This window comes from Sinohyriopsis cumingii, chromosome 6 (assembly GCF_028554795.1).
Source record: "Sinohyriopsis cumingii isolate HCF-2022 chromosome 6, ASM2855479v2, whole genome shotgun sequence".
NCBI lineage: Eukaryota > Metazoa > Mollusca > Bivalvia > Unionida > Unionidae > Sinohyriopsis > Sinohyriopsis cumingii.
In genome coordinates, this window is record NC_142966.1 from 126,662,084 (window position 1) to 126,685,227 (window position 23,144).

Consider the following 23,144-nt stretch of genomic DNA (forward strand, 5'->3'; position numbering starts at 1 on the left):
CTTGTCTGAGCTTTATGGTACTTAAAGTTACAAACAGATGAACTAGCGCTGAGACCATTCCGTGACATTTTGTGAAAAGACATATTGTCGACTTGACACTTTGTTGAATATTAAACTTTTAAAGTTCTTTAAAATGGAAAAAAAAAGTATTCAAAAATGACATCTTGAAAATAGAAAAATTATTTGAGGATTTGTTCATTTGTTTCCAGCAAAATGTCCCAGTAAGTGAAACAGTGTTCTGAGAGAGATATGTATTTTAATTATAAACAGTTTCTTGTTTACTTATTACCATACACACTATTTAAGTATTATAACTTGGGTGTTTTGTTTTTTTTTCAGCTGAAAGACGTGCTCAACTTTCGAGATCCAGATCTCGGCAAAACGTCCTCCAGCTAGAGAACTCAATTTCAAGGGAGATAAGCTTCAGTGATACACTTGTGGAGTCACCATCTGAGCCATCCAACCAAAGATCAGAGATGAAAAGAACTACTAGTAAACAGTCGAGTGTTGATGATGAATCCGAAGCGGAAAAACTTCTTGCCAGATTAAAGGCGTTGTGATATCAGTCATTTAATCATTTGATCCTACAGAACATATTTTTGTTTTCCCATGTGTACATTTTTATCTCATTAATTCTGTTGTAAATATTTTTGCAGGATACCTATTTGTGTGGATTTTGTGTTTCCCATAAACCACAATGTTTTAATAACCTAATGAAAATAAGAGGACTCATGCAGTCCACAACCCTAGTACCCCTTCACCAGTTGGCAATTCATAAATTTATGCACCAGCACAAGTGTCATTTTTTGCCAAATCACTAAAATTGATATCCGATATCCTTTGAAAAAGAAGATGTCACAGTATCCAACTATTACACTTACATGATACAGTGATAGGAAGGGCTAATTACAGGTAATTAAAATATTGTCTTTATATTTGATATTCTAGGTATTGGACAACTGTAATACTGCAGGTATTGTTTTGCTATATTTCTGTGAGATATTTTATGGGCATGTAAGCAAGTCATGAAGCCAAGGATGATCACATAATGAACCAACAGATTTTGGGTTTGTCTTAGTTCTCTAGTACATTTTAACATGGATGATTTGACCTCGAATTCAGAAATTGAAGTCTTGATAGACTATTGTCATTAATCCAAATACAGTATATGCTATGTTGTAATGAGGTCTGGAAAGACTATTGTCATTAATCCAAATACAGTATATGCTATGTTGTAATGAGGTCTAGATAGACTATTGTCATTAATCCAAATACAGTATATGCTGTGGTATATTGAGGTCTGGATAGACTATTGTCATTAATCCAAATACAGTATATGCTATGTTATAATGAGGTCTGGATAGACTATTGTCATTAATCCAAATACAGTATATGCTATGTTATAATGAGGTCTGGATAGACTTGTCATTAATCCAAATACAGTATATGCTATGTTATAATGAGGTCTGGATAGACTATTGTCATTAATCCAAATACAGTATATGCTATGTTATAATGAGGTCTGGATAGAATATTGTCATTAATCCAGATACAGTATATGCTGTGGTATATTGAGGTCTGGATAGACTATTGTCATTAAACCAAATACAATATATGCTATGTTATAATGAGGTCTGGATAGACTATTGTCATTAATCCAAATACAGTATATGCTATGGTATATTGAGGTCTGGATAGACTATTGTCATTAATCCAAATACAGTATATGCTATGTTATAATGAGGTCTGGATAGACTATTGTCATTAATCCAAATACAGTATATGCTATGTTATAATGAGGTCTGGATAGACTATTGTCATTAATCCAAATACAGTATATGCTATGTTATAATTGAAGTCCAACTGCAAATAACAGACCCTGATCTGCAATAAAGAATCCACCAAACTGCATGGACACAGATCTGCCAATATTTCTAGACACCATTTTTTAAAATTTGTAATAATTTTTCAAAAGTACACGAAATTTCCAGACATTAGTGATTTGTTTTAGCTGACAGACAAAATAAATTAAAGTTTTAATCGGGGCCCCGAGTGGTCTAAAGTGCTCACCATTACAGATTATTACGATCTCAACTCTGTCTGCATATATTCGAGTAATGGGTTGGGCCAATGTGGGTATGTGAGAAAGCTTGCCAGTAGCTTCTTGTGGGTTGGTGTTTCTTTCCATGGTTTTCCCAGGTTCTTCCTCCACCATTTATTCTGGCTGGCATGTAAAGCCTATCTTGTGCTGAAAAATGGCGTTAAGCCCTACAACAACAACAAAGTTCCACTGTAAACAAGAATGTTTTACTCATATTCAGATAGCCAGGTGATTGAATAGATGATGCTAAGACCTTGTAACTACTTTGATTACCCCATTTATACCCCAAGATTCTCTGGTTCTCTCATCTTGTTTATCTTTGTTTGGCTGGGATGGGTAGGATTTTTATTTCTCCAAAGGATCACTATTTTGTTGTCCCTCTGTCACTTAATCTAGTGGTGAACTAGTATGCAGACCAAAATATTTTAATTTTACTGTGAATACATGCTACATTAGGAATCAAACTATGCATCCTGTCCATATAAAGACCATTATATTTGCAGGACTTCTCTCCATTAATTCTGTTTACTGTCAACATTTCTTGACTTGCATGCCAAAAAAGACATCACATTTAGAAATGTGCTGCACACACATCATGACTTCATTGCACACTTATCTCAAAGGCAGCATTTCTGTGTGAATGTAAAGAAAAACACCACAACTGCAACCATTATTCTTTAATAAGCAAAAGAAAACACCAAAACAACAATTTGTCTTTTATTTGCAAGAAAGGATATAATGCAAGTTAATATACCTAACCCACTTTCAAATAGCTTTAAACATGCTTGCCACCTCTGTACACAACAGTGATATTAATTTTTGGGAGAAGATATTCAGGAAATTGATCATCTGGACAGTGAGAAAAGTAGTTATTTTTTATGTCAGCAAACTTGAATGAAGAAATTAACATGTACATTTTAAACTTTTATTATCTCGATGGCTAATTTGGATAAGTGCTTGACAATTTGGGTCCTACCTCTAATTCTATAATGAAATATTTCAGCAGATTTTGAAGTTATAAGCCTGAGTGGAAATTTGACTACTAACAAGTCACTTCTGAGTCTGGGACTAAATTCAGTGCTAAACAGTTGAATGAATTCCAGGCCTAATCTTTTCAGATGTCATAATTTTTCCATGTAGATCTGAGTATATGCACGTTCCACGTATCAGCCCATTGGAGTATAGGCATATTTCATGTATCAGCCCATCTTAGTACAGGCATGTTCCATATATTAGACCATCTGAGTTCAGGCATGTTCCATGTGTCAGCCCATCTCAGTATAGACATGTTCCATGTATCAGCCCATCTGAGTACAGGCATGTTCCACGTGTCAGCCCATCTGAGTATAGACATGTTCCATGTATCAGCCCATCTGAGTACAGGCATTTTCCGCATGTCAGCCCATCTGAGTACAGATATGTTCCATGTATCAGTCCATCTGTGTACAGGCATGTTCCATGTATCAGCCCATCTGTGTACAGGCATATTCCATGAATCAGCCCATATGAGTACAGGCATGCTCCTTGTATCAGCTCATCTGAGTATAGGCTTGTTTCATCTATCAGCCTATCTCAGTATAGGCATGTTCTATGTATTAGCCCATCTCAGTATAGGCATGTTCTATGTATTAGCCCATCTCAGTATAGGCATGTTTCATGTATTAACCCATCTTAGTATAGGCATGTTCCATGTATCAGCCGATATGAGTATTGGCATGTACCACCCCATCTTAATACAGACATTTTTCATCTATCAGCCCACCCTTGAAAAATGTCACACAATGCACATGCTATATAACAATACGTTTCCTGCAGTAAATATTACAAAATATCAATGACGTTAGTTAGGGCTGTTCCAGTAAAACTACTTGGGGTGCAGGGAAGTCACTTTTAATGTTGTCCGTAGATGCAGTTTAGAACTTTTTGTATCATTTTCATATGAACTCTCTGGGTGATCAGAGTACACTGGCATATGTTTTTAAAAAATTGCCTTCTCTGGACACCATATATGTTTGAAGGAAACAGCCCTTCTATAAATTCTTCATGAATTGGGAAATTAAGTTGTGTGGTTATAGATTGTAATGGACTTCACTAAGAATAGGGAAATTGAGTTGTGTGGTTATAGATTGTAATGGACTTCACTTAGAATAGGGAAATTAAGTTGTGTGGTTATAGATTGTTATGGACTTCACTAAGAATAGGGAAATTAAGTTGTGTGGTTATAGATTGTAATGGACTTCACTAAGAATAGGGAAATTAAGTTGTGTGGTTATAGAATGTTATGGACTTCACTAAGAATAGGGAATTTAAGTTGTGTAGTTATAGACTGTTATGGACTTAACTATTTTTTAAATATTTTTTATGACAAGACCAGATGCATAAAGATCAGCAATAAGAAGAAGAAAAAAACCCATTATACATTATTTTCAAGCCCTAGCTTGTTTGGGTTGGTGGTTCTTCTTGGGCACCACATATGTCTAGTTTTAATGAGTAACTTGTGTACCCTCTTCAATTCGTGATGCAGACTGTAATTAAGGTAGATTTCACTTATAGACTGTAATTAAGGTAGATTTCACTTACAGACTGTAATTAAGGTAGACTTCACTTACAGACTAATTAAGGTTGACTTCACTTACAGACTGTAATTAAGGTAGACTTCACTTCAGACTGTAATTATAGATTTCACTTACAGACTGTAATTAAGGTAGATTTCACTTACAGACTGTAATTAAGGTAGATTTCACTTACAGACTGTAATTAAGGTAGATTTCACTTACACTCCTCGGGGGGTCCCGAGTGGCCGAGTGGTCTAAAACGCTCTCCATTACGGATCACTGCCATCTCACCTCTGTCTGTGTGGGTTCAAGTCTCGGATTCGGCTAATCTGGGTATGTGAGAAAGCTTGCCAGTAGCTTCTCGAGGGTCGGTGGTTCTTTCCGGGGATTTCCCGGGTTCTTCCTCCACCATTAATACTGGCCGCCATGTATAGCCTGTCGTGTGCTGAAAAATGGCATTAAACCCTACAACAACAGCAACAACAATTTACACTCCTCGTGATCATCACTAATGAGACTTCAAGAACTACTGTAGAACATTTCTTTTTGATTGCCACAAGATTTCCCAATTATTATAATGAAATCTGCAGGCTCTGTACATCGTCAGCTGGTAAATGTGGTAGTTTTATTTTTCCCCGATTCTAACATTACTCTGTATGGAAGGTAAAAGAATTATCAGTGTTGAAAATTCAGTTCTGCTGGGTCATTATGTTTAAGTTGTAATGCTGGTCATAATCTTAAAACAATAATATTGTTGTACAATTGTTAAAGGTGTGTGTTTTGTCATTTAGCAAAGCAATATATTTTTATACTCGCTGATTGTTATATTGATATTAGTCTTATTGTAATCCATGACCGTACTAAGCTAAATGTGTCATACACAGCCATCATACATGTTACAACATAAATAAATGGATCCGCCATTAAAATTTATTATATGTGAAATTTATAAAATGAATTAATATTTATTCAATAAGCTGCTTGCAGCATGTAGTGTATTGTATTGGGTAGTGTTGCAGCAATTAGTGTATTGTATTGGGTTGTGTTGCAGCAATTAGTGTATTGCATTAGTTAGTATTACAGCATGTAGTGTATTGGTCAGTGGGGTTTATAAATTCCATGTTTAATGTACATGAGTTGTAGACTTTATTCAGTGAGATTGCTTTATAATGAGCTAGATGTTCGATCACAGTGTAATATATCATTTTATAACATGACAAATGCCAAGTGATAAACGAAATGTATGATTAGTAGTAACTTGGCTATCCGGTTCAAGAAATTACCCATTTTTTTGGTTTATTTTTCTGTTTATTAACTAGTATAGCACACACCTTATGGTGGTCTTGTGGGAGTGGTAGTGTAGGAATGTAAAAACTAAATGAGAATTGACAAAATTGTATTTACTGAATTTTATTGATTTTTAAAATTATAATAACAAATGCATTTTATTTGTTAAAAATATGTTATAGTTTATTTACTTTGTTAATATTTTTGATTTGCAACGTTCATTAAACATGGAACCTACATTGTCTGGGGAGTTTATAAGTGTCTTAACCAAAAAGATATCATATGAAATCATTGGTGTGTAAGTTAGAATGCATTACTTTACATTCAAGTAAGGCATTTGAACCATTAGTGCTTGTATAGCAGTTACAGTGATGGGATCATACATTGAAAAGATTGCAAAATATTAAAATATATCGCAGAATATTTCTCTAGATAATCAAGATTGCTAGTATTTAAGAGACATCAATGTTCATTTATAACTAAAGATGTTGAAATAAATCTCACAAATAACCTTCATTCCGTTACGTGTTCTTTGTTTTCTTGCTCGATGTCATTGTCCAGCCTTTATAAACTAATATTTTTCATTTACAAAGTTGGGTTCAGTTACATTATAGGCAATTTATGTCACATGGAATTGTTTCTTTCAGACTACATTGTATGATTTATTAACTCCTTATATGTCATTCTTTGTAAATAGGAACATGCAAAATTGGAATCCTTTTTCAAGAAACAAAATCTGGATATAATTTGTTTTGGTTTACAGATGCATAATTAGGTAAGCATTTGGTGGGTACAGTGATGACTGCTATATTACCATACATACCCACTTGCAAATGCAAATTGCACAGACCCATATTGGTTGGTGCTTAATGCACAGGCAAATCAGGGTATATCTTGTTTGCAGATGGACCTCTAAGTGAATATATACAACACTGATAACTATAAGGAGATAGAATAAAAATTATAAATATTTTTAGACTATTTAGTATTAATAAAATTTGCTAACATTAATATCAATATTGCGAATAATATTCATTTTTAACACTCAGATAAATATATACTTTCCACAAAAGATATTTAGGGCAGAATCATTAGTACAGATTTTTCTCTCTCTTGATTTTAAAGAAGTGACTTTGAGCTGGTTTGCCTTTATAGGGGGAATACCAATTGGGGCACCTGTTTTGATGCTCCAAGTTTGTGTACATAGTCCTAACTATGTAATCTAATGTTTATTAATTGCAAAATCTAGGAAAAATTTTAATCTGCATATATTTGTTTTGCATCCATTAAGCTTATTTAGAAAGATTAAGTTGTAAATAGTCAAATTCTTCTTGTTTTTAGCTCAACTGACAGTACAGCCAGTTTTGATAACTGGTATGACTATGCTGTAACTTGCGTATATAGTTTTGTGTGTCATATGCCCATAAAAAAAACATTACCATTGATGGGGCTTTATTTCTGAATGGATTTTTAGCTGTACTGGTCATAGACCGGAAGAGCTTACAGGATGGTTTGTTGTCCGTCGCCCGATGACTGTCTTTTCATTAGCACAAGTTTATTGCTACTGCTCCTGAACAACTTGAAGGATTGCCATCAAACTGTACATACACATTTCATTTCATGGTCTGGTTCACTAATCCTCTTACATGGATGCTCACATTAGCATGGGGTTTATACTAAAAGACGTATTATAATATCTATTTGGTCCTTAACAAATTGTGCAGATCTGAAGTCTATTATGGCCATCATGGCAGCCATCTTGAAATCTTATTATCACACTCCTTCTGAACAACAAGTTATATTGATGTGGGGTTTTCACCAAAAGACTTCTTATGATGTCAAGTTAGTTTTAAATGAATATGGTGCCAATATGACATCCAATATGGCCACCACACAATGGCCATCTTGAAGATCTTGTCACTAATCCTCATGAATGGATGGTTGTATTAACATTAGGTTTTCATTAAAAGACTTACAATGCCTACTTGGTTCTAAATGAAAATGGCGCCAATCTGATGTCCAATATGGCCACCACAGCAGCCATTTAGAAAATATTTTTATCGCTACTCCATATGAATGGAAAATCATATTTACATGGGATATTTACGAAAAGAATTCTTGTGATGTCTGGTTAGACCTAAATGAAAATGGTGCTGATCTAGGCTTGAATATTGCTGCCAGTTTGAAATTCTTGTTATCACTACTTCTCCTGAATGAAGTCTCATATCAACATAGAGTTTCCACTAAATGACTTCTAATAATGTTTATTTGATCTTAGATTAAAATGGTGCTGATCTGATGTCCAGTATGCAGCCAACTTAAAAATCTTGTTTTAGCTACTCCTCTTAAAGGGAAAGTCATTTTGACATGGGCTTTACATCAAAAGAGTTCTTAAGGTGTATACTTGGTCCTAAATGAAATTGATGTCTAGTTGGTCCTAATGAAATTGATGTCTACTTTGTCCTAAATGAAACTGATGTCTAGTTGGTCCTAAATGAAGATGTCAGTCAGACATCCACTATGGCTGCCACAGTGGACATCCTGAAAATCTTGAACAGAAAAGTCATACTGGTATCTAGTTGGTCCTAAGTGAAAATGGTGCTGATCAGACAGCCTATTTGGCCACCATGACCGTAACCATTTTATCATCATTGTGTGTGGATGGTCATGCAACATGGGGTTTCCAGCAGAAGACTTATTAGGAAGTGTACTTAGTTCTGACTGAAGATGGTGTTAATTTGAAATCCAGTATGGCCTCAATAGTGGCCCGCTTGATGACTCTTATTATTACTACTTCTGAAAAGATGGTCACATTGACATGGGGTAAAGACTTCTTACAATGTCTAGCTGGTCCAGAATGAAAATGGTGCTAATCAGACATCTTGAAAATCTTGTTTTCACTAGAATAGATTGACATGGGGATTTTACAAGAAGACATCTTAAGATAATGCTGATCTAACTTACAAAAATGGAAGCCTTGATATCTGTCCATAAGATCATTTTATGCTTCTTCTGAATCAAAATGGTGCTCATCTGACCTCCAACATGGCACCTATTGACCATCATGAAACTCTTGACACTACACTAATTACATGATGTGGTTTTCACTAAAACACTTGTCATAATTGGTTCTTGTTTAATTCATTGGTTCTGAATGAAAATAGTGCACATCATAATACCAACATAGCTTCACATTTGTAAAGGCGTTTTGAAAACCAGACTTTAATGAGCATGCAATGAAGTGAACGGTTATTATCCACATTTGTGTAGTTCATTGAAATTATAAACGCAGTGATTTGTATATATGTAAATAACTTTTGACCAGACCTTATATTAGTTGCATTCCAATAAACAGCTTTATAGTAGTATTTGGACATTGATTTTAAAGTCCAAGGTCTTTCTTGACTCAAGCTATAGAGTCAAGTCAATGAAAATGATATTGACAAACATGAACTTTTATGAAGCCTTTTTATTGATGATATATCGGATGTATACCTTGAAGATGCTGCTTAAATAATTTTGCTTTTATTCCCCCAAAAGAGTACATTGTGGATTAAACCAAAGTTGATATATCCTGACATTGCCTGAGACTTCTATCTGTATCCGGTTCAAAGTTAACTTAAAGGTATCTTGGGAATATAAAAACTTGGACATGTAAAAAAATATTTATGTTTTCAAATTTTATATGTTGGAGTTTCTCTCACAAATATCTGAAAATGATTTCAGTAAAATATAAAAATATAAAAGGACAGAAGAAAGATGTAGATTGTTGATTCCTTGAATTTTGTCAGTAGAGCATCAGTCCAGTCAAGGGTCTCCTGTCCAGAATAGAGTTTTTGATCAGACTCAATTGATCATCAAATGTCGACAAGGCCTGAATATAACTATGTGTATTTACATAGGGTTTTTGAGGAAATAAAAATAGGTTGTATACAAGTATGATTTGTTGCAGTGTTAGCTAGGTAAGTGATATTGGTCCCACTTTGGCCTTTTGTTGATGGCTAGTGCAATAATAGAATGAATGCTTGGTTTGAAATTTGGTAGATTCGTTTAAATAGACAAATAATATAGAGGTCATCCAAATATAATTTTGCTCTTCATTCACTTTTGTGAACATTTTCAGCAGTTCCTTCTTTCCTTGTCAGGAGAATCCTGTTGACAAATAGACAATATTTAAAGATAGAAAATTTGTTTTTGATGATGATAACAATGGCAGCATACACGATAAACACCTACACTATAAATTACAAAGTGTTCTTTGAGCATAAAATTCTTGTAACTCTAGTATAAGAAATTACTCAGTATATTTTGTACATTATTTTCCATTTTCATTTTAAAGTATGAGACTCAACATGCTGCTCATGTTGACTGTAATTTTGTTTACCTGTATTTTGGGTACCTGTAACTTGTGTACCTGTAATTGTGTACCTGTAATTTTGGATACCTGTAAATTTGTGTACCTGTAATGTTGGGTACCTGTAATTTGTGTACCTGTAATTTTTTTGTACCTGTAATTTTTGTACACCATCCAAATAGAATTTTGCTTACTTTATTGTGCACAGAACTATATTTTCTTATAAAACAAGGCATTTATAATATAATGTTAGTTGAAATTATAATATTTCTAATGACACATTTTCATGCTCCTTTTACATAAATAATAAAAGTGTTTTTATTAGCCCTCTACCTCATACAAGTGCTTTTCACACCTATACTACATTCTAGTGGAAGCGCCTTTCAACACCTTGGTTCATTTCGCATAGAAGCATGTTTTAAGGCCTGCAGTTAACATTGACCATTTCGAGCTGGTTTTCATAGAACCACTTTTGGGGAAAACTCCCTATTAGAAACTATAGGCATTGAGATAAGTGCTAATTACATCACATCATGGGGGTGATTTTTAAGATATAGAGCTAATCTGCTATAAGTAACTGAGTCAGATTCACCAATATCTATAATGGACACTGCAGATTTCATTAAGAACTTGAGATTCGATGATTATAATTATGACTGTGAAGGCTTCATTAAGCCAGAAATAGGCTGCAATATCAATGTAGGCAACACTGATTTTTTTATAATTTACCAAATTCTGATGATTGTGTTTTACAGACTTTGACAATGAACTGGTAGATTTAGAGGTTGAGAAAGGTTATCAACGGTTGGTGCTACAGCTTCACCAGCTTGACAGTGAATAAGTTCTCTCAAGATTTTTAAGTATATAAAAAATTCTTTGCTGAAAATAACTATTCAGCCATAGAGATCACATTTTACTCCTAAATCTAAAATGATAAACATTTATTTTGAACTTAACATGTACTACACTGCTATACATTTTACAGGGAGGCTTATTGCACAGAATCATTCTAGATAACAGGTGCTTCAAGTAAAGGGTTTAGAAAATACGATATTTTGGGCAAAACCTTACACATTCTTTTGTCTGTTATTCTGAGGGAAATCTTGTTTATTGTGTAAAAGTATTGCATAGAGTTAAATTACTGAACTGAGATGTTTATTTAGTGAATAGAGTTCTTTGAGAATACATGTTAATTTACAAACAAAAAAACTGATGAAAAGTTTTTAAATATTTTGTGACCTGTGATGGAAGTAAAATTTACCAATCATAAAATATTCATCTGCGGTATATTGAGCATTATGCTAAATGCTTTACATTTTTATTGTCAGATACTTGATCTTTGTTCCATTTAGAAAAATCCATATAAATGGTTTAAAAATCTAATTATTATATTAGTAGAAGTTGAATGAATCAAAATAAATATGTTAAATAATTATAACATTCCAACCTGTGTAATTTTGTCAGGTTAACAACATTAACTATCATATTTTGCCTACTTCTGTCACTTTTTGTTTATCAGTGTTTATTGTATTGTTACCACATTAGTCATATCACGCATGTAAGTTATCTTATGCATGTAGCTGATATATCTGATGCATACAGTAAATTGAAATACTATATGATATGATATCTCTTGCATACAGTCTATTTAAATACAATTTGGTATGATATATATTGCAAACAGTATATTGAAATAATATTTGATATATCTCATGCATACAGTAAATTGAAATACTATTTGATATATCTCATGCATACAGTAAATTGAAATACTATTTGATATAATATCTCATGCATACAGTAAATTGAAATACTATTTGATATGGTATCTCTTGCATACAGTCTACTTAAATACAATTTGGTATGATATATATTGCATACAGTATATTTAAACACTACTTGGTATGATGTCTCTTGCATACACTACATCTAAACTATTTGGAATGTTATATTTTGTGTACAGTATATTTAAACACTATATGGTATGATATCTCTTGCATACAGTATATTTAAACACTCGGTATGGTATATCTAGGATATGGTGTAAACACTGCTTAATATATCTTGCATACAGTATACTTAAACACTGTTTGGTATGATATCTCTTGCATACAGTCTATTTAAACATTACTTGTGTATATTTGTGTTCTTCCTGACATTTTGCTGTGCAAAAAGTAAACTCTATATTTGCTGTATATTTTGTAACAATCAGTTATATATATAAAACATGTAAAAATTTAAAAACTTTCAGCGTGACATTATTGTGTCAAGATAGCATATCATACATCACAAATTAATGCACAAATTCTATATTTTAAAGAGCATTTATGTCATAAATATTTTCCTTTTCTTTTGGTCAAATCTACTTGTTGTCTTGTTTGGTTATTTATTTGTATTTTGACCAGATGCACACAGGATCTAGTATTAAAATTAATTTTGTAGTACACAAAGCTTGAATTCAGGTTTTTAAAAAGCAGTAAAAAAAACCTCAAGTCTTTTTAAAACAAATACATTCTTGTAATTGAAATAAGCATAAAGAATAAAAAACTTAGAAAAGCCATTGTTATAATTCTGATTTTACAAAGTGGGTAGATAGAGAAGGGATTTGTTTACCTCTAGTTAAGAGTTTTATGCTTAAAAATTACATAGGGGCTGTTCCAGTAAAACTTACTTGGAACCCAATGAAGGGACTTTGGTTGTAGTCACATAGAGATGCAATATTTATAGGTTACTGCATTTTGTATGGGAAAATATGAACAAGTTTTTTGGATGGAATACTGCACGACCTTGGGAGTGCAGTATATCCTTCCAACAAAAAGAGTTCATATTTTCCCATACAAATGCAGTAACCTTTTTATTATATGCTCATTTTTTTATTCTACCTAAGGCTTAATTATATAAACAAAATACACTACAAGAAACAACGTAAATGAATGTATGCCACATTCCAAGCTAAATACACAAGCACATATTCATCATTTCACAAATCAACATTATTACTGCGCACATAACTCTGCCCAGATAAATTTGAACTTAGTCACGCGCCCGACATAACTTTCGAAAGAAAATGGCATGTCTAGTTAAAATTTAAATTTGGAGTGATATTGTGAATGAATGTGCATTGAAACAACTTTTCCATTTGATCTGAAATGAATAGATTTTTATATTTTTCTCAATTCTAGAAAATTTCATGATTATGGACTGGATTTGTATGTGATAATTCCACATGAAATACATGAGATTGAAGAAGCTAGGGAGAAGCGTGTTGACATCTGCAAATGTGTTTCTGTTTCTATCATTGAATGTTTGAAATCATAATGTGGGAAAAATATGAAATCTTTCAATTACAATTATCAAAAAGACACTATGGAATTTTAATGCTTATTTCATTTTGAGTGCAGTAAGGAGGATGTAATTGCACTTATCATCAAAATTACAGTACAATTTCAAAATGTGTAATCCAGATTGAGAACCTATGACATGGCTCATGTAATTTGGATTTGCAGAATTAAGAAAATACATTTTGAGGAAATTCAGGATGTAAAACTGTAAGTACATTTTATTTTGCCATTCTTATCACCAGCTAAAGAAGAGAGTATATGACTTGTCACTTGTATGTTATTTGTAAGGACCTGTTCTTGTATCTGTTGTTTACTGTAGCTATCCGAAACATTGTATCAACACGGAATGTACCAAAGCAGCTGGTATGTGGCAGTCCGTGAAACATCTGTTTTAGTTCATTCAGAAACAAAGTTAAACAACCACAATGTAAAGAGCCTCTTACACAAGTATACATGATTTGTAAAAAAATCAGAAGTGCTGGTGTCTGCGTCCATTGTTTGTGTACAATAGAAAGTAGTTCCTTTATGCATGTGAATGCTGTATGTGTATTGTCGCGCAGGTTAAATATCAGGTAATATTGCATGATTCTGACAATGTAAAGTTAACGGGGGAAAAAATGAGCATATAATAAGTGTTGTTTTCATATGAACTATCAGTAATCAGAGCACCTGATCATATACTTTTTTTAAACTGCCATCCCAGAGTGTCATTTGTGTTGAAATGGAACAGCCCTGATTAAATTTAATTGTCAAGGACAGGATATGGAAAGAAAATAATTTTATCAATCGCTTGGTACCACATGCACTCACTTATAAGTTGGATCCTGTAGTAACATTATAGACCCTGATCTGCCATCACATATTCCTTTTTTCTTGTTTGTTCTACTGATTGCCTCAGTAACACAGTACTCCATTTTAAATCAAGATGTCAGCATACCTATGCTGCTAACAAGTTTGATTAATGAGAGAAATACTGTATATACTCAATGATAATTTAGGTCCAGCTGCAAACTACACAGATTTATATCTGCCACAACATAATGCACCAGTATATTTGGTTCTCAAACTACACAGATTTATATCTGCCACATCATAATGCATCAGTATATTTAGTTATCAAACTACACAGATTTATATCTGCCACAGCATAATGCACCAGTACATCTGCCACAGCTTAATGCACCAGTATATTTGGTTCTCGAACTACACAGATTTATATCTGCCACAGCATAATGCATCAGCATATTTGGTTCTCAAACTACACAGATTTATATCTGCCACAGCATAATGCATCAGTATATTTGGTTCTCAAACTACACAGATTTATATCTGCCACAGCATAATGCATCAGTATATTTGGTTCTCAAACTACACAGATTTATATCTGCCACAGCATAATGCACCAGTATATTTGGTACAGCATAATGCACCAGTATATTTGGTTCTGTGGTTCATTAGGAGTAATCAGTAGAATAAACAACAAAACTATCAAATTGTTCATTCAGGTAACAATGTAATATTCCAATACACAATTTTATGTTACTGATGAGGAATCAACAATTTTACATTGCTGATTCCACATCAGTAGCATAAAAGTGTTGATTCCACATCAGTAACATAAAATTGTTGATTCCACATCAGTAACATAAAATTGTTGATTCCACATCAGCAACATAAAGTATTGATTCCACATCAGTAACATAAAAATATTGATTCCACATCACCAACATAAAGAGTTGATTCCACTTCAGCAGCATAAAGTGTTGATTCCACATCAGTAACATAAAATTGCTGATTCCACATCAGTAACATAAAATTGTTGATTCCACATCACTAACATAAAGAGTTAATTCCACTTCAGCAGCATAAAGTGTTGATTCCACATCAGTAACATAAAGTGATGATTCCTCATCAGCAACATAAAGTGTTGATTCCACATCAGTAACAAAATTGTTGATTCCACATCAGTAGCATAAAATTGTTGATTCCACATCAGCAACATAAAGTGTTGATTCCACATCAGTAACATAAAGTGATGATTCCACATCAGTAACATAAAGTGTTGATTCCACATCAGTAACATAAAATTGTTGATTCCTCATCAGTAACATAAAATTGTTGATTCCTCATCAGTAACATAAAATTGTTGATTCCACATCAGCAACATAAAGTGTTGATTCCACATCAGTAGCATAAAATTGTTGATTCCACATCAGCAACATAAAGTGTTGATTCCACATCAGTAACTTAAAGTGATGATTCCACATCAGCAACAAAAAGTGTTGATTCTACATCAGTAGCATAAAATTGTTGATTCCACATCAGCAACATAAAGTGTTGATACCATATCAGTAATATAAAGTGTTGACTGCACATCAGTACCATAAAAGTGTTGATTCCACATCAGCAATATAAGTGTTGATTCCACATCAGTAGCATAAAAGTGTTGATTCCACATCAGTAGCATAAAATTGTTGATTCCACATCAGTAACATAAACTTGTTGATTCCACATCAGTAACATAAAATTGTTGATTCCACATCAGTAACATAAACTTGTTGATTCTACATCAGTAATATAGTATTGACTACACATCAGTAGCATAAAGTGTTCATTCCACATCATTAGCACTATCACAGGTAAATACACATTACTTACTTGTTGTGAGATGAAAAATGAAAATTTTAGAAATGGGCTAGGCAGCATGTACTGATTCTATCATATCTTAATATCTTTGAAATTTCATTACACAGATATTGATCCAAATTTTTCTTTTTTCATGACTTTTTTTTAATGTATATTTATAACATAATTGATGACTTTTATGTAAATCCATTGACATTTTAAAAAGGTGTTAAACTTTCTTGTAATTTTCATTTAATTGCGTTAGTGGGGTCATGTGCTGAACAAGAACACTGCTTGCATTCAGAGAAGTTCTCTGCTTCAGATACCATAAGTGGTGAAGTTTAATATTTCATCCCTTTGAGGACAATGTTTTGCTTTTTGCAAAACCTTTGCTGTTTTCTGATTAATTCTTGTTAAAATTTTGTGATATCAGATAGTCTAGTTTTCTAGATGCTGAAAAATGTAACCTCAGGTTGCCATGCCACTAACCATTGCTGCCTAGAAGAAATGTGCATTGTCCACATAATGACCTAAATTGTGAAATATATTTAGCCCAGTATCATCTTTGCTGAATTTAACAAATTGTATATTCCAGAACTATGAAAGACTAAGTTTGTTCAAAACTAATTTATACCTATATAGGGCATTACATGTATTTTTAACTGTTGAGTACTACATCTATGTTCCGCAATAAATTATTCTGAATTTTTCACCCTGGATCATACCTTATCTCTATATTCTTACTTTCTGTTTCATTCATTTTTTTCTTTCATTATATTGTTTATAATTATTCTTTCTTTTCTTAGTCCATCGCTAATCTTTACCATCCTTCCATTCATCTATCTGTATATTTTTAGTTCAACTATATTTCTTGTAGGTTTTATTTAAAGAAAGGTATTATTACTGAATTATATTTTTTTCTTTTTACAATTGCATGGATCCTCTCTGACTTGTTGACTGTTATTATGTTATCAAACTTTGTCTAGATACGCTTCAGGCAGAAGCTACATATAGGAAATGTCAAATTTCCCAACTTGATTTTATTGGGACATTTTTAAAAATAAATGTAGCCTTTCATGAAAGCACACTTTGGCCATTTTGTTTCAATAATGAGAAGGATTAGCACATCCTATTTCTTTCTCTAATACTGTATTGTTAATGAAATTAGGGGTGAGCATGTAACTCAAATCAGTTAACAATTTTCAACCCATTTGCTCTGTAAATCTGAAGTGAATCAATAATGCTTGTAAATTAACTTTAAAACTTCTGATTTTTTAGTATCTTTGCTGTGTTTATATATATATTTCTTTAAAAGTGTCTGCAGTATACAAGCAGGAAGATTTAGAAATATCTTTTGAAGATGGAGGTGGGAGAATAAACAAATATGCAAGAGGTTTGTGGGATGGAAACCCTGGTAGGGGCCCAGGGGGGCAAAGTTCCCAGAAGCTGCTGAATATTAAACATTTCCAGGATATTATTTTAACCATCTAGCTATAAAGAAAACTTACTCTAGGAAATGTTTTACCTGTTTAACACTCAATGTTAGGAAGGGGCATACACCAGATCTGTCCCCAACCCCAATCCACCCATGTATGCACACGTCTATAGCATGCTTTTTGTGGGTTTTTTTTTCTCTTCAAATATGGTACAGAATCATAGATAAGAATTTAATAAATTGGGTGTTTTACTCTCTGGTTTACGATTAAATCTTTTGTTTATTCGATGGGGTATTGTGTGAAAATTTGAAAGCAAATAATTATTATTCCAGTCCTGAGTCTTAACCATCAGCCTGCTGAGGATGCCTTTTAGAATGTGTCAAAGGACTTGGTGAATAAGACAAATTCACTGTGTTCAGTTATATGGCTCTGTTAGTACTATCTTTTCACACGTGTTCATTTCAAACAGAACTTGACCGAATACATAGTCCATATTGACTAAATTTATCTTGATCATTGGCACCATCATAGAACATGAGTGGTGTTTATGCAAGATCATTACTCTGGTAACTTGGTGCTAAATGCCTGAAAATACTGTTTTCATTGGTGTTATTTTGTCTTTATGCATCTTTAGTCAGTTTGTGTGCATAAAATATGTAAATACACCAGTTCAACTAACGATATAAAGATGTATTTTTTCATGCTTTGTCACGGAATATATTTTTTATATTTCTTTTGTAGCTTGTTTTGTACAGTAAGGCTTATTTTAAATTCAGTTATTTATTGTTTTTGTTTAATTTTTGCTTATGCTTTCATAAATTTCTATCTGTTGAGTTGCATTATTGTACATTGAGTAATTCTCAGACAGTCACTTTTCAGTATGCTCAGTAGGGTCTTGCCAATATTGTAAGTGTATTTTGAGTTATGCTCTATATTCTCTTATATGTCAGCTTCCAGCTACCTTAGTGACTAGTCACTCAAACATTTATTTTATCAAGGATATAAAAAGTTGTAAAATAAACTATTTTATTTCTGTTTGTTTTACTTTGTCATTGAAGCTGCCGGTTTACTCTGTTAATTCAGCACTAGGTACATGTATAAGGAATATGTAACAGGAATGTGTAATTCATACCTGCTTTAAGAAACAGGTTTTGTAGGATATATTTGTTTTGATGTTTGACATCCCTCTTTGCATGCACAACCTTAAGGACTCTCTTATGTTGCTCGTCTGTCTACACCTGTATAGTAACATTTACCAAGACAAGAAAACAGGAATCCTTGTTCCTGCTTTATTGCATATACACTGTATTAGTGATGAAAGCAGCTTTATTTTTTCATCCAAATGGTAAAATGTATATTATTAGCTCCACTAGTCATCACAGACCAGAAGAGCTTACAGGATTGTCTGTTGTCTATTGTCCATCTCTCCGTCTGTTATTGTTACTCATAATTTTGTCATGTGGAACCATGATTAATACAACAGTCTCGAAGGTAATGATGCCAAAAAGAATTTACAGGAAGTCAAGACCATTTCTTCTTTTTAACTGCTAAGTGTTGAAACCATGTGTAATATAATTGAGCCAGGGTTAGTAGCTATAACAAAAATGCTCACGATGGCTGCCATGGTGGCCATAATGGATGTTGGATTTGTCATTGTCATGTGATCAGGTTAACATCACAATACATCATTTAGTGAAAACCCCATGTTAATATAACCATTCATTCAGACGAAGTAGCGATGACTTTCAAGATGGTCTACACATTTTCATTTAGGACCAGCTAGACGTTGTAAGAAATATTTTAGTGAAAACCCCATGATGATATAACCATCCATTACAGATGGTTGCTGTTGCGGTCAAATCGGATATATAAGCATCATCATTTTGGGGTGGGCGGGGGCACCAGACAGATGCCCCCCTCCCCTTTTTCAAAAAAAGGTGAAAAGTGTTTTATGTGTAAGTGTATCCCCCAGGTATGTTGTTTGTTTTATTTTTATAAAAAGAATTTTCAATAAAAAATTTATTTATTTCAAATTTTTGATGGGGTATTTATATTTCCTAGTGTTATCTATAGGGGTGTTTATCCGAGCCAAGTTTCTTTCACCTAGCTCGAATTCGCTCCCCTAGTTCGTGTTTGTGACCTTTGCTAGAGGTCTCCTTAGCCTCGTGTTTGCTATATGTGTATTGCTATGTGTGTGAACGCTATATTAGTTTCCGTGTTGAGACAGCATATCAGTCAAATTTCCCAAGTTTGCCTTAGTACTAGTTTTTATTTTTATTTTAATATACTTTATTAATCATTTTTGAAAGGGCAACTGAGCGGTGTACTATTTTCAATAGAAAAAAGAAGAAAAAAACCTAGTGTTTTATGGCCGTGCTTATATGTGTCTAGCCACCCACACAGAAGCTGAACTTCAGCGCCTGACGGCCCGCTTTGCTAAAGCATGCGATGAGTTTGGGTTAACCATAAGCGTAAAGAAATAAACGTGATGATTCAGGTTAGCGGACCCCCCCAAGCATAATCATCAACAACTACAAACTTGAGGTGGTGAGTCAGTTCATGTACCACGGCTCTACCATCACCAACAACCTCTCACTCGATGCTGAGCTCGACAAGCGGATCGGAAAGGCATCAACAACTCTCTCCAGGTTGTCGCAGAGAGTGTGGAACAACAGCATGCTGACCATGAACACTAAGATCACCGTGTATCGTGCATGCGTGCTAAGCACTCTCATGTACGCCAGTGAAACCTGGACTCTGTACGCCTCACAAGAGAAAAGACTGAGCGCCTTTCACATGCGATGCCTCCGACATGTACGTCGGATGGATGACGGACGGATCCCCAAAGACATTCTTTATTCGGAACTCGCCTCTGGCAAAAGGTCGATCGGACGGCCACATCTCCGCTTCAAGGATGTCTGTAAGCACGACATGAAAGCCCTTGATATCGATGTCATCACCTAGGAAGAGCTCGCTCTAGACAGCTCAAGCTGGCGACGTGCTCTGATCACTGGTCTGAAAGCCGGAGAGGACAAGCAACGCTTGCTAGCTGATGAAAGACGATCGCAGAGGAAAATGAAGCAGCTCCAACCAACACCAGATGCAACCTTCAAGTGCAGCAAATGCAGCAGGGACTGCCACTCCCGCATTGGACTACTTAGCCATAGCAGACGCTGCACAACCACCAACCGGGACATCTCTCATGGGCGCAGTTCCATCGTCTCTCGAGACTAACGGATGCCAACAACAACAACATATGTGTCGCTCATCGCATAATTTTGAAATGAGGCGGGCTGTACTCGAGTGAGGGTCTATACTTTATTCATTTTTCGTATTTCACCCGACTCGAGTTTTGGCCTCCTCTGTTATTTATTGTGGCCAAAATTCCAATTTATATTAGTCAACTATACAGTACGGGAGCTGTATAGTTGAGAGAGAGAGAGAGAGAGTTATAAATAAGTAGAGGTGTTGTGCTTGTTTTTGTGTTTTGCATGTACTAGTGTTCCATATGGGTGTATTTCTTAGGCTCTTTTATGGGCCTTTTCACTTCTTTTGGCGCCATGTGATATAGCCCCATGACGTCATTACCTCTTACTTTCCCCATACAGATACCCTGTCCTTTTGTATATTTAAAGATAAGGGGAATATTCCCTAAGGATTGTTTGATATTTATATATAAACACATGCAAATTAATAAGTGTTTAACGATATATTAGCCACCTCCCAGGAGATCAGAGTGGGAACGGGGTCTTAGCCCGCGTTTGCGTTAGCGCTCGTAATGAGCGCTATACCAAGGCCCCTTTCTTATCCCTACTCCCTGTTTGGTATTTGGTATACAAACACATGCAAATTTATTAGTGTTTAACGGCATATTACATTTATATGTTTGTTTGTTGTTGTTGTGTTTCTTTTGGGGGGGTAGATCAATTTTATATTTTATTTTTGAGAGATATCAAGTGATTTTTACTGACTTTAATTAGTCCATAATTTTTTGAATTTTAAATAATTCTATCGGTTATGATGGACTATATTAGTTATTTTTTATTGTTATTACCTGGCCACAGGCCATCATTGTTTTTGTAATGTAATCTGTTATCTTAGTTATTGTTTTTTTGTCGAGATTCCCGTCCAAATATAGAACATGTTTCCTTTGATATCTCTTTTTGTTTTTTTTACATATCTCCATAATCAGTTTAATCCGGTCATCCTTCCTTCTTTTACACTGTGCGATGGCGTGATATTTGGTGAAGTTTGATGTTTTACACATGGGACATTTGATTATTGTACGAATCATCCTTCTTCTCAAGGCAGTCTCGCCTGTTAGCCACGCATTATGCAAATATTTAAATATGAGACTTTGCATTTTAACTGATCCGATGTTGGCCCAGTGCCTCCACACTCTATCCCAATCTATATGTATGTTTTCCTCCTCTACTTCGTTTCTTTTATTTTTTGCTTCATATTCCCTAATCTAGTCATATGTCTTAGGTATGTCCTTTTCCCAGAGTTCCGTTTTGACTCTAAACTTGCATAAAAGTTCTTTTTGTTTGTCTGAAATGTCTAGGTACTTCTAACTTTTTGCATAACTTGTTATTTTTTATATAAATATCTTGCCTGTTCCTTAAGGTGAAGCCGTACCAATATACGCATAGGGCTTCTCATGGACTTTTTGGTATTGTCGGTAGTCTTTTGAATCTGTTTATAATATTTGTATATTTTTTTAAAATGGGGCATGGTAAGGCTAAGCCCCCTTTAGTTCTAGCTCTATATAATGTTGATTTTTGGACGTAATGTGTCTTGAAGTTCCATATATAGTTTATAATTTCCTTATCTATCTTATCTAAATTTTTATTTTCTAAATCTACGGAGTTTATTATATAGTTCATGTTAGAGTACATGTATGTTTTTGCTACTTGTGCACGCTCCATTATGCATAATGGCGTTAGTGACCAGATTTCGATATTCTCTTTGATTTTTTTTTGTATATATTTTTGTAGTTTTCTCTTTCTTCCTTTTTCCCAAAGAAGATTCCTAAAGCTTTAACGTTACCTTGATCAAGTGTGGTGGTAAACCGGGGTGGTTTTCATTTACGGAGAACTTAACCTTGTGATCGACGTTTACAAAGTTTTCGTTCAGTTCTCCAATTAGTTTCAGTGGAGTATCAATGGCAAACTTGAGCTCAGAGCTGGAATCGGGTCACAATTGTGCACAGTGTGTAATAAGGCTTGGTGATGATCCGGAAGTGAAATCTGTGTTCTGTTTACATGCTGCTCTGTTGATAGTCCAGCATCTCAAAAAAGAGCAGGTCAACCTTTGACAAGAATTTCACTGTGAAGTCATCTTTGAAGATATTTTAGATCAACATATGATTTGTATTGATTGTCACACAGTGGAAAGGTCAGTACTGAGAAACAAGGGAATAAATTTAACCGACCAATATATAAA

The 23,144-nt window shown here is 34.1% G+C and overlaps 1 protein-coding gene across 3 annotated transcripts in view; it reads left to right on the plus strand.

Moving 5' to 3' along the window:
* LOC149797909 (protein diaphanous homolog 2-like) overlaps positions 1-18,732 on the plus strand; it is a 150,650-nt gene extending 131,918 nt beyond the window's left edge. The window contains exons 24-25 of one of the 3 annotated variants that reach the window (XR_016421915.1): positions 340-4,805; positions 4,864-18,732. Coding sequence is in view for 2 of the 3 variants with exons in the window: in XM_089962954.1 (XP_089819080.1) it covers positions 340-560 (221 nt within the window). In the remaining variant the exon portion in view is untranslated. Of the gene's footprint in view, positions 1-339 lie in introns of all 3 variants that reach the window. The other 2 variants (XM_089962955.1, XM_089962954.1) reach the window with 2 other exon arrangements.
* Positions 18,733-23,144: the final 4,412 nt, after the last annotated feature.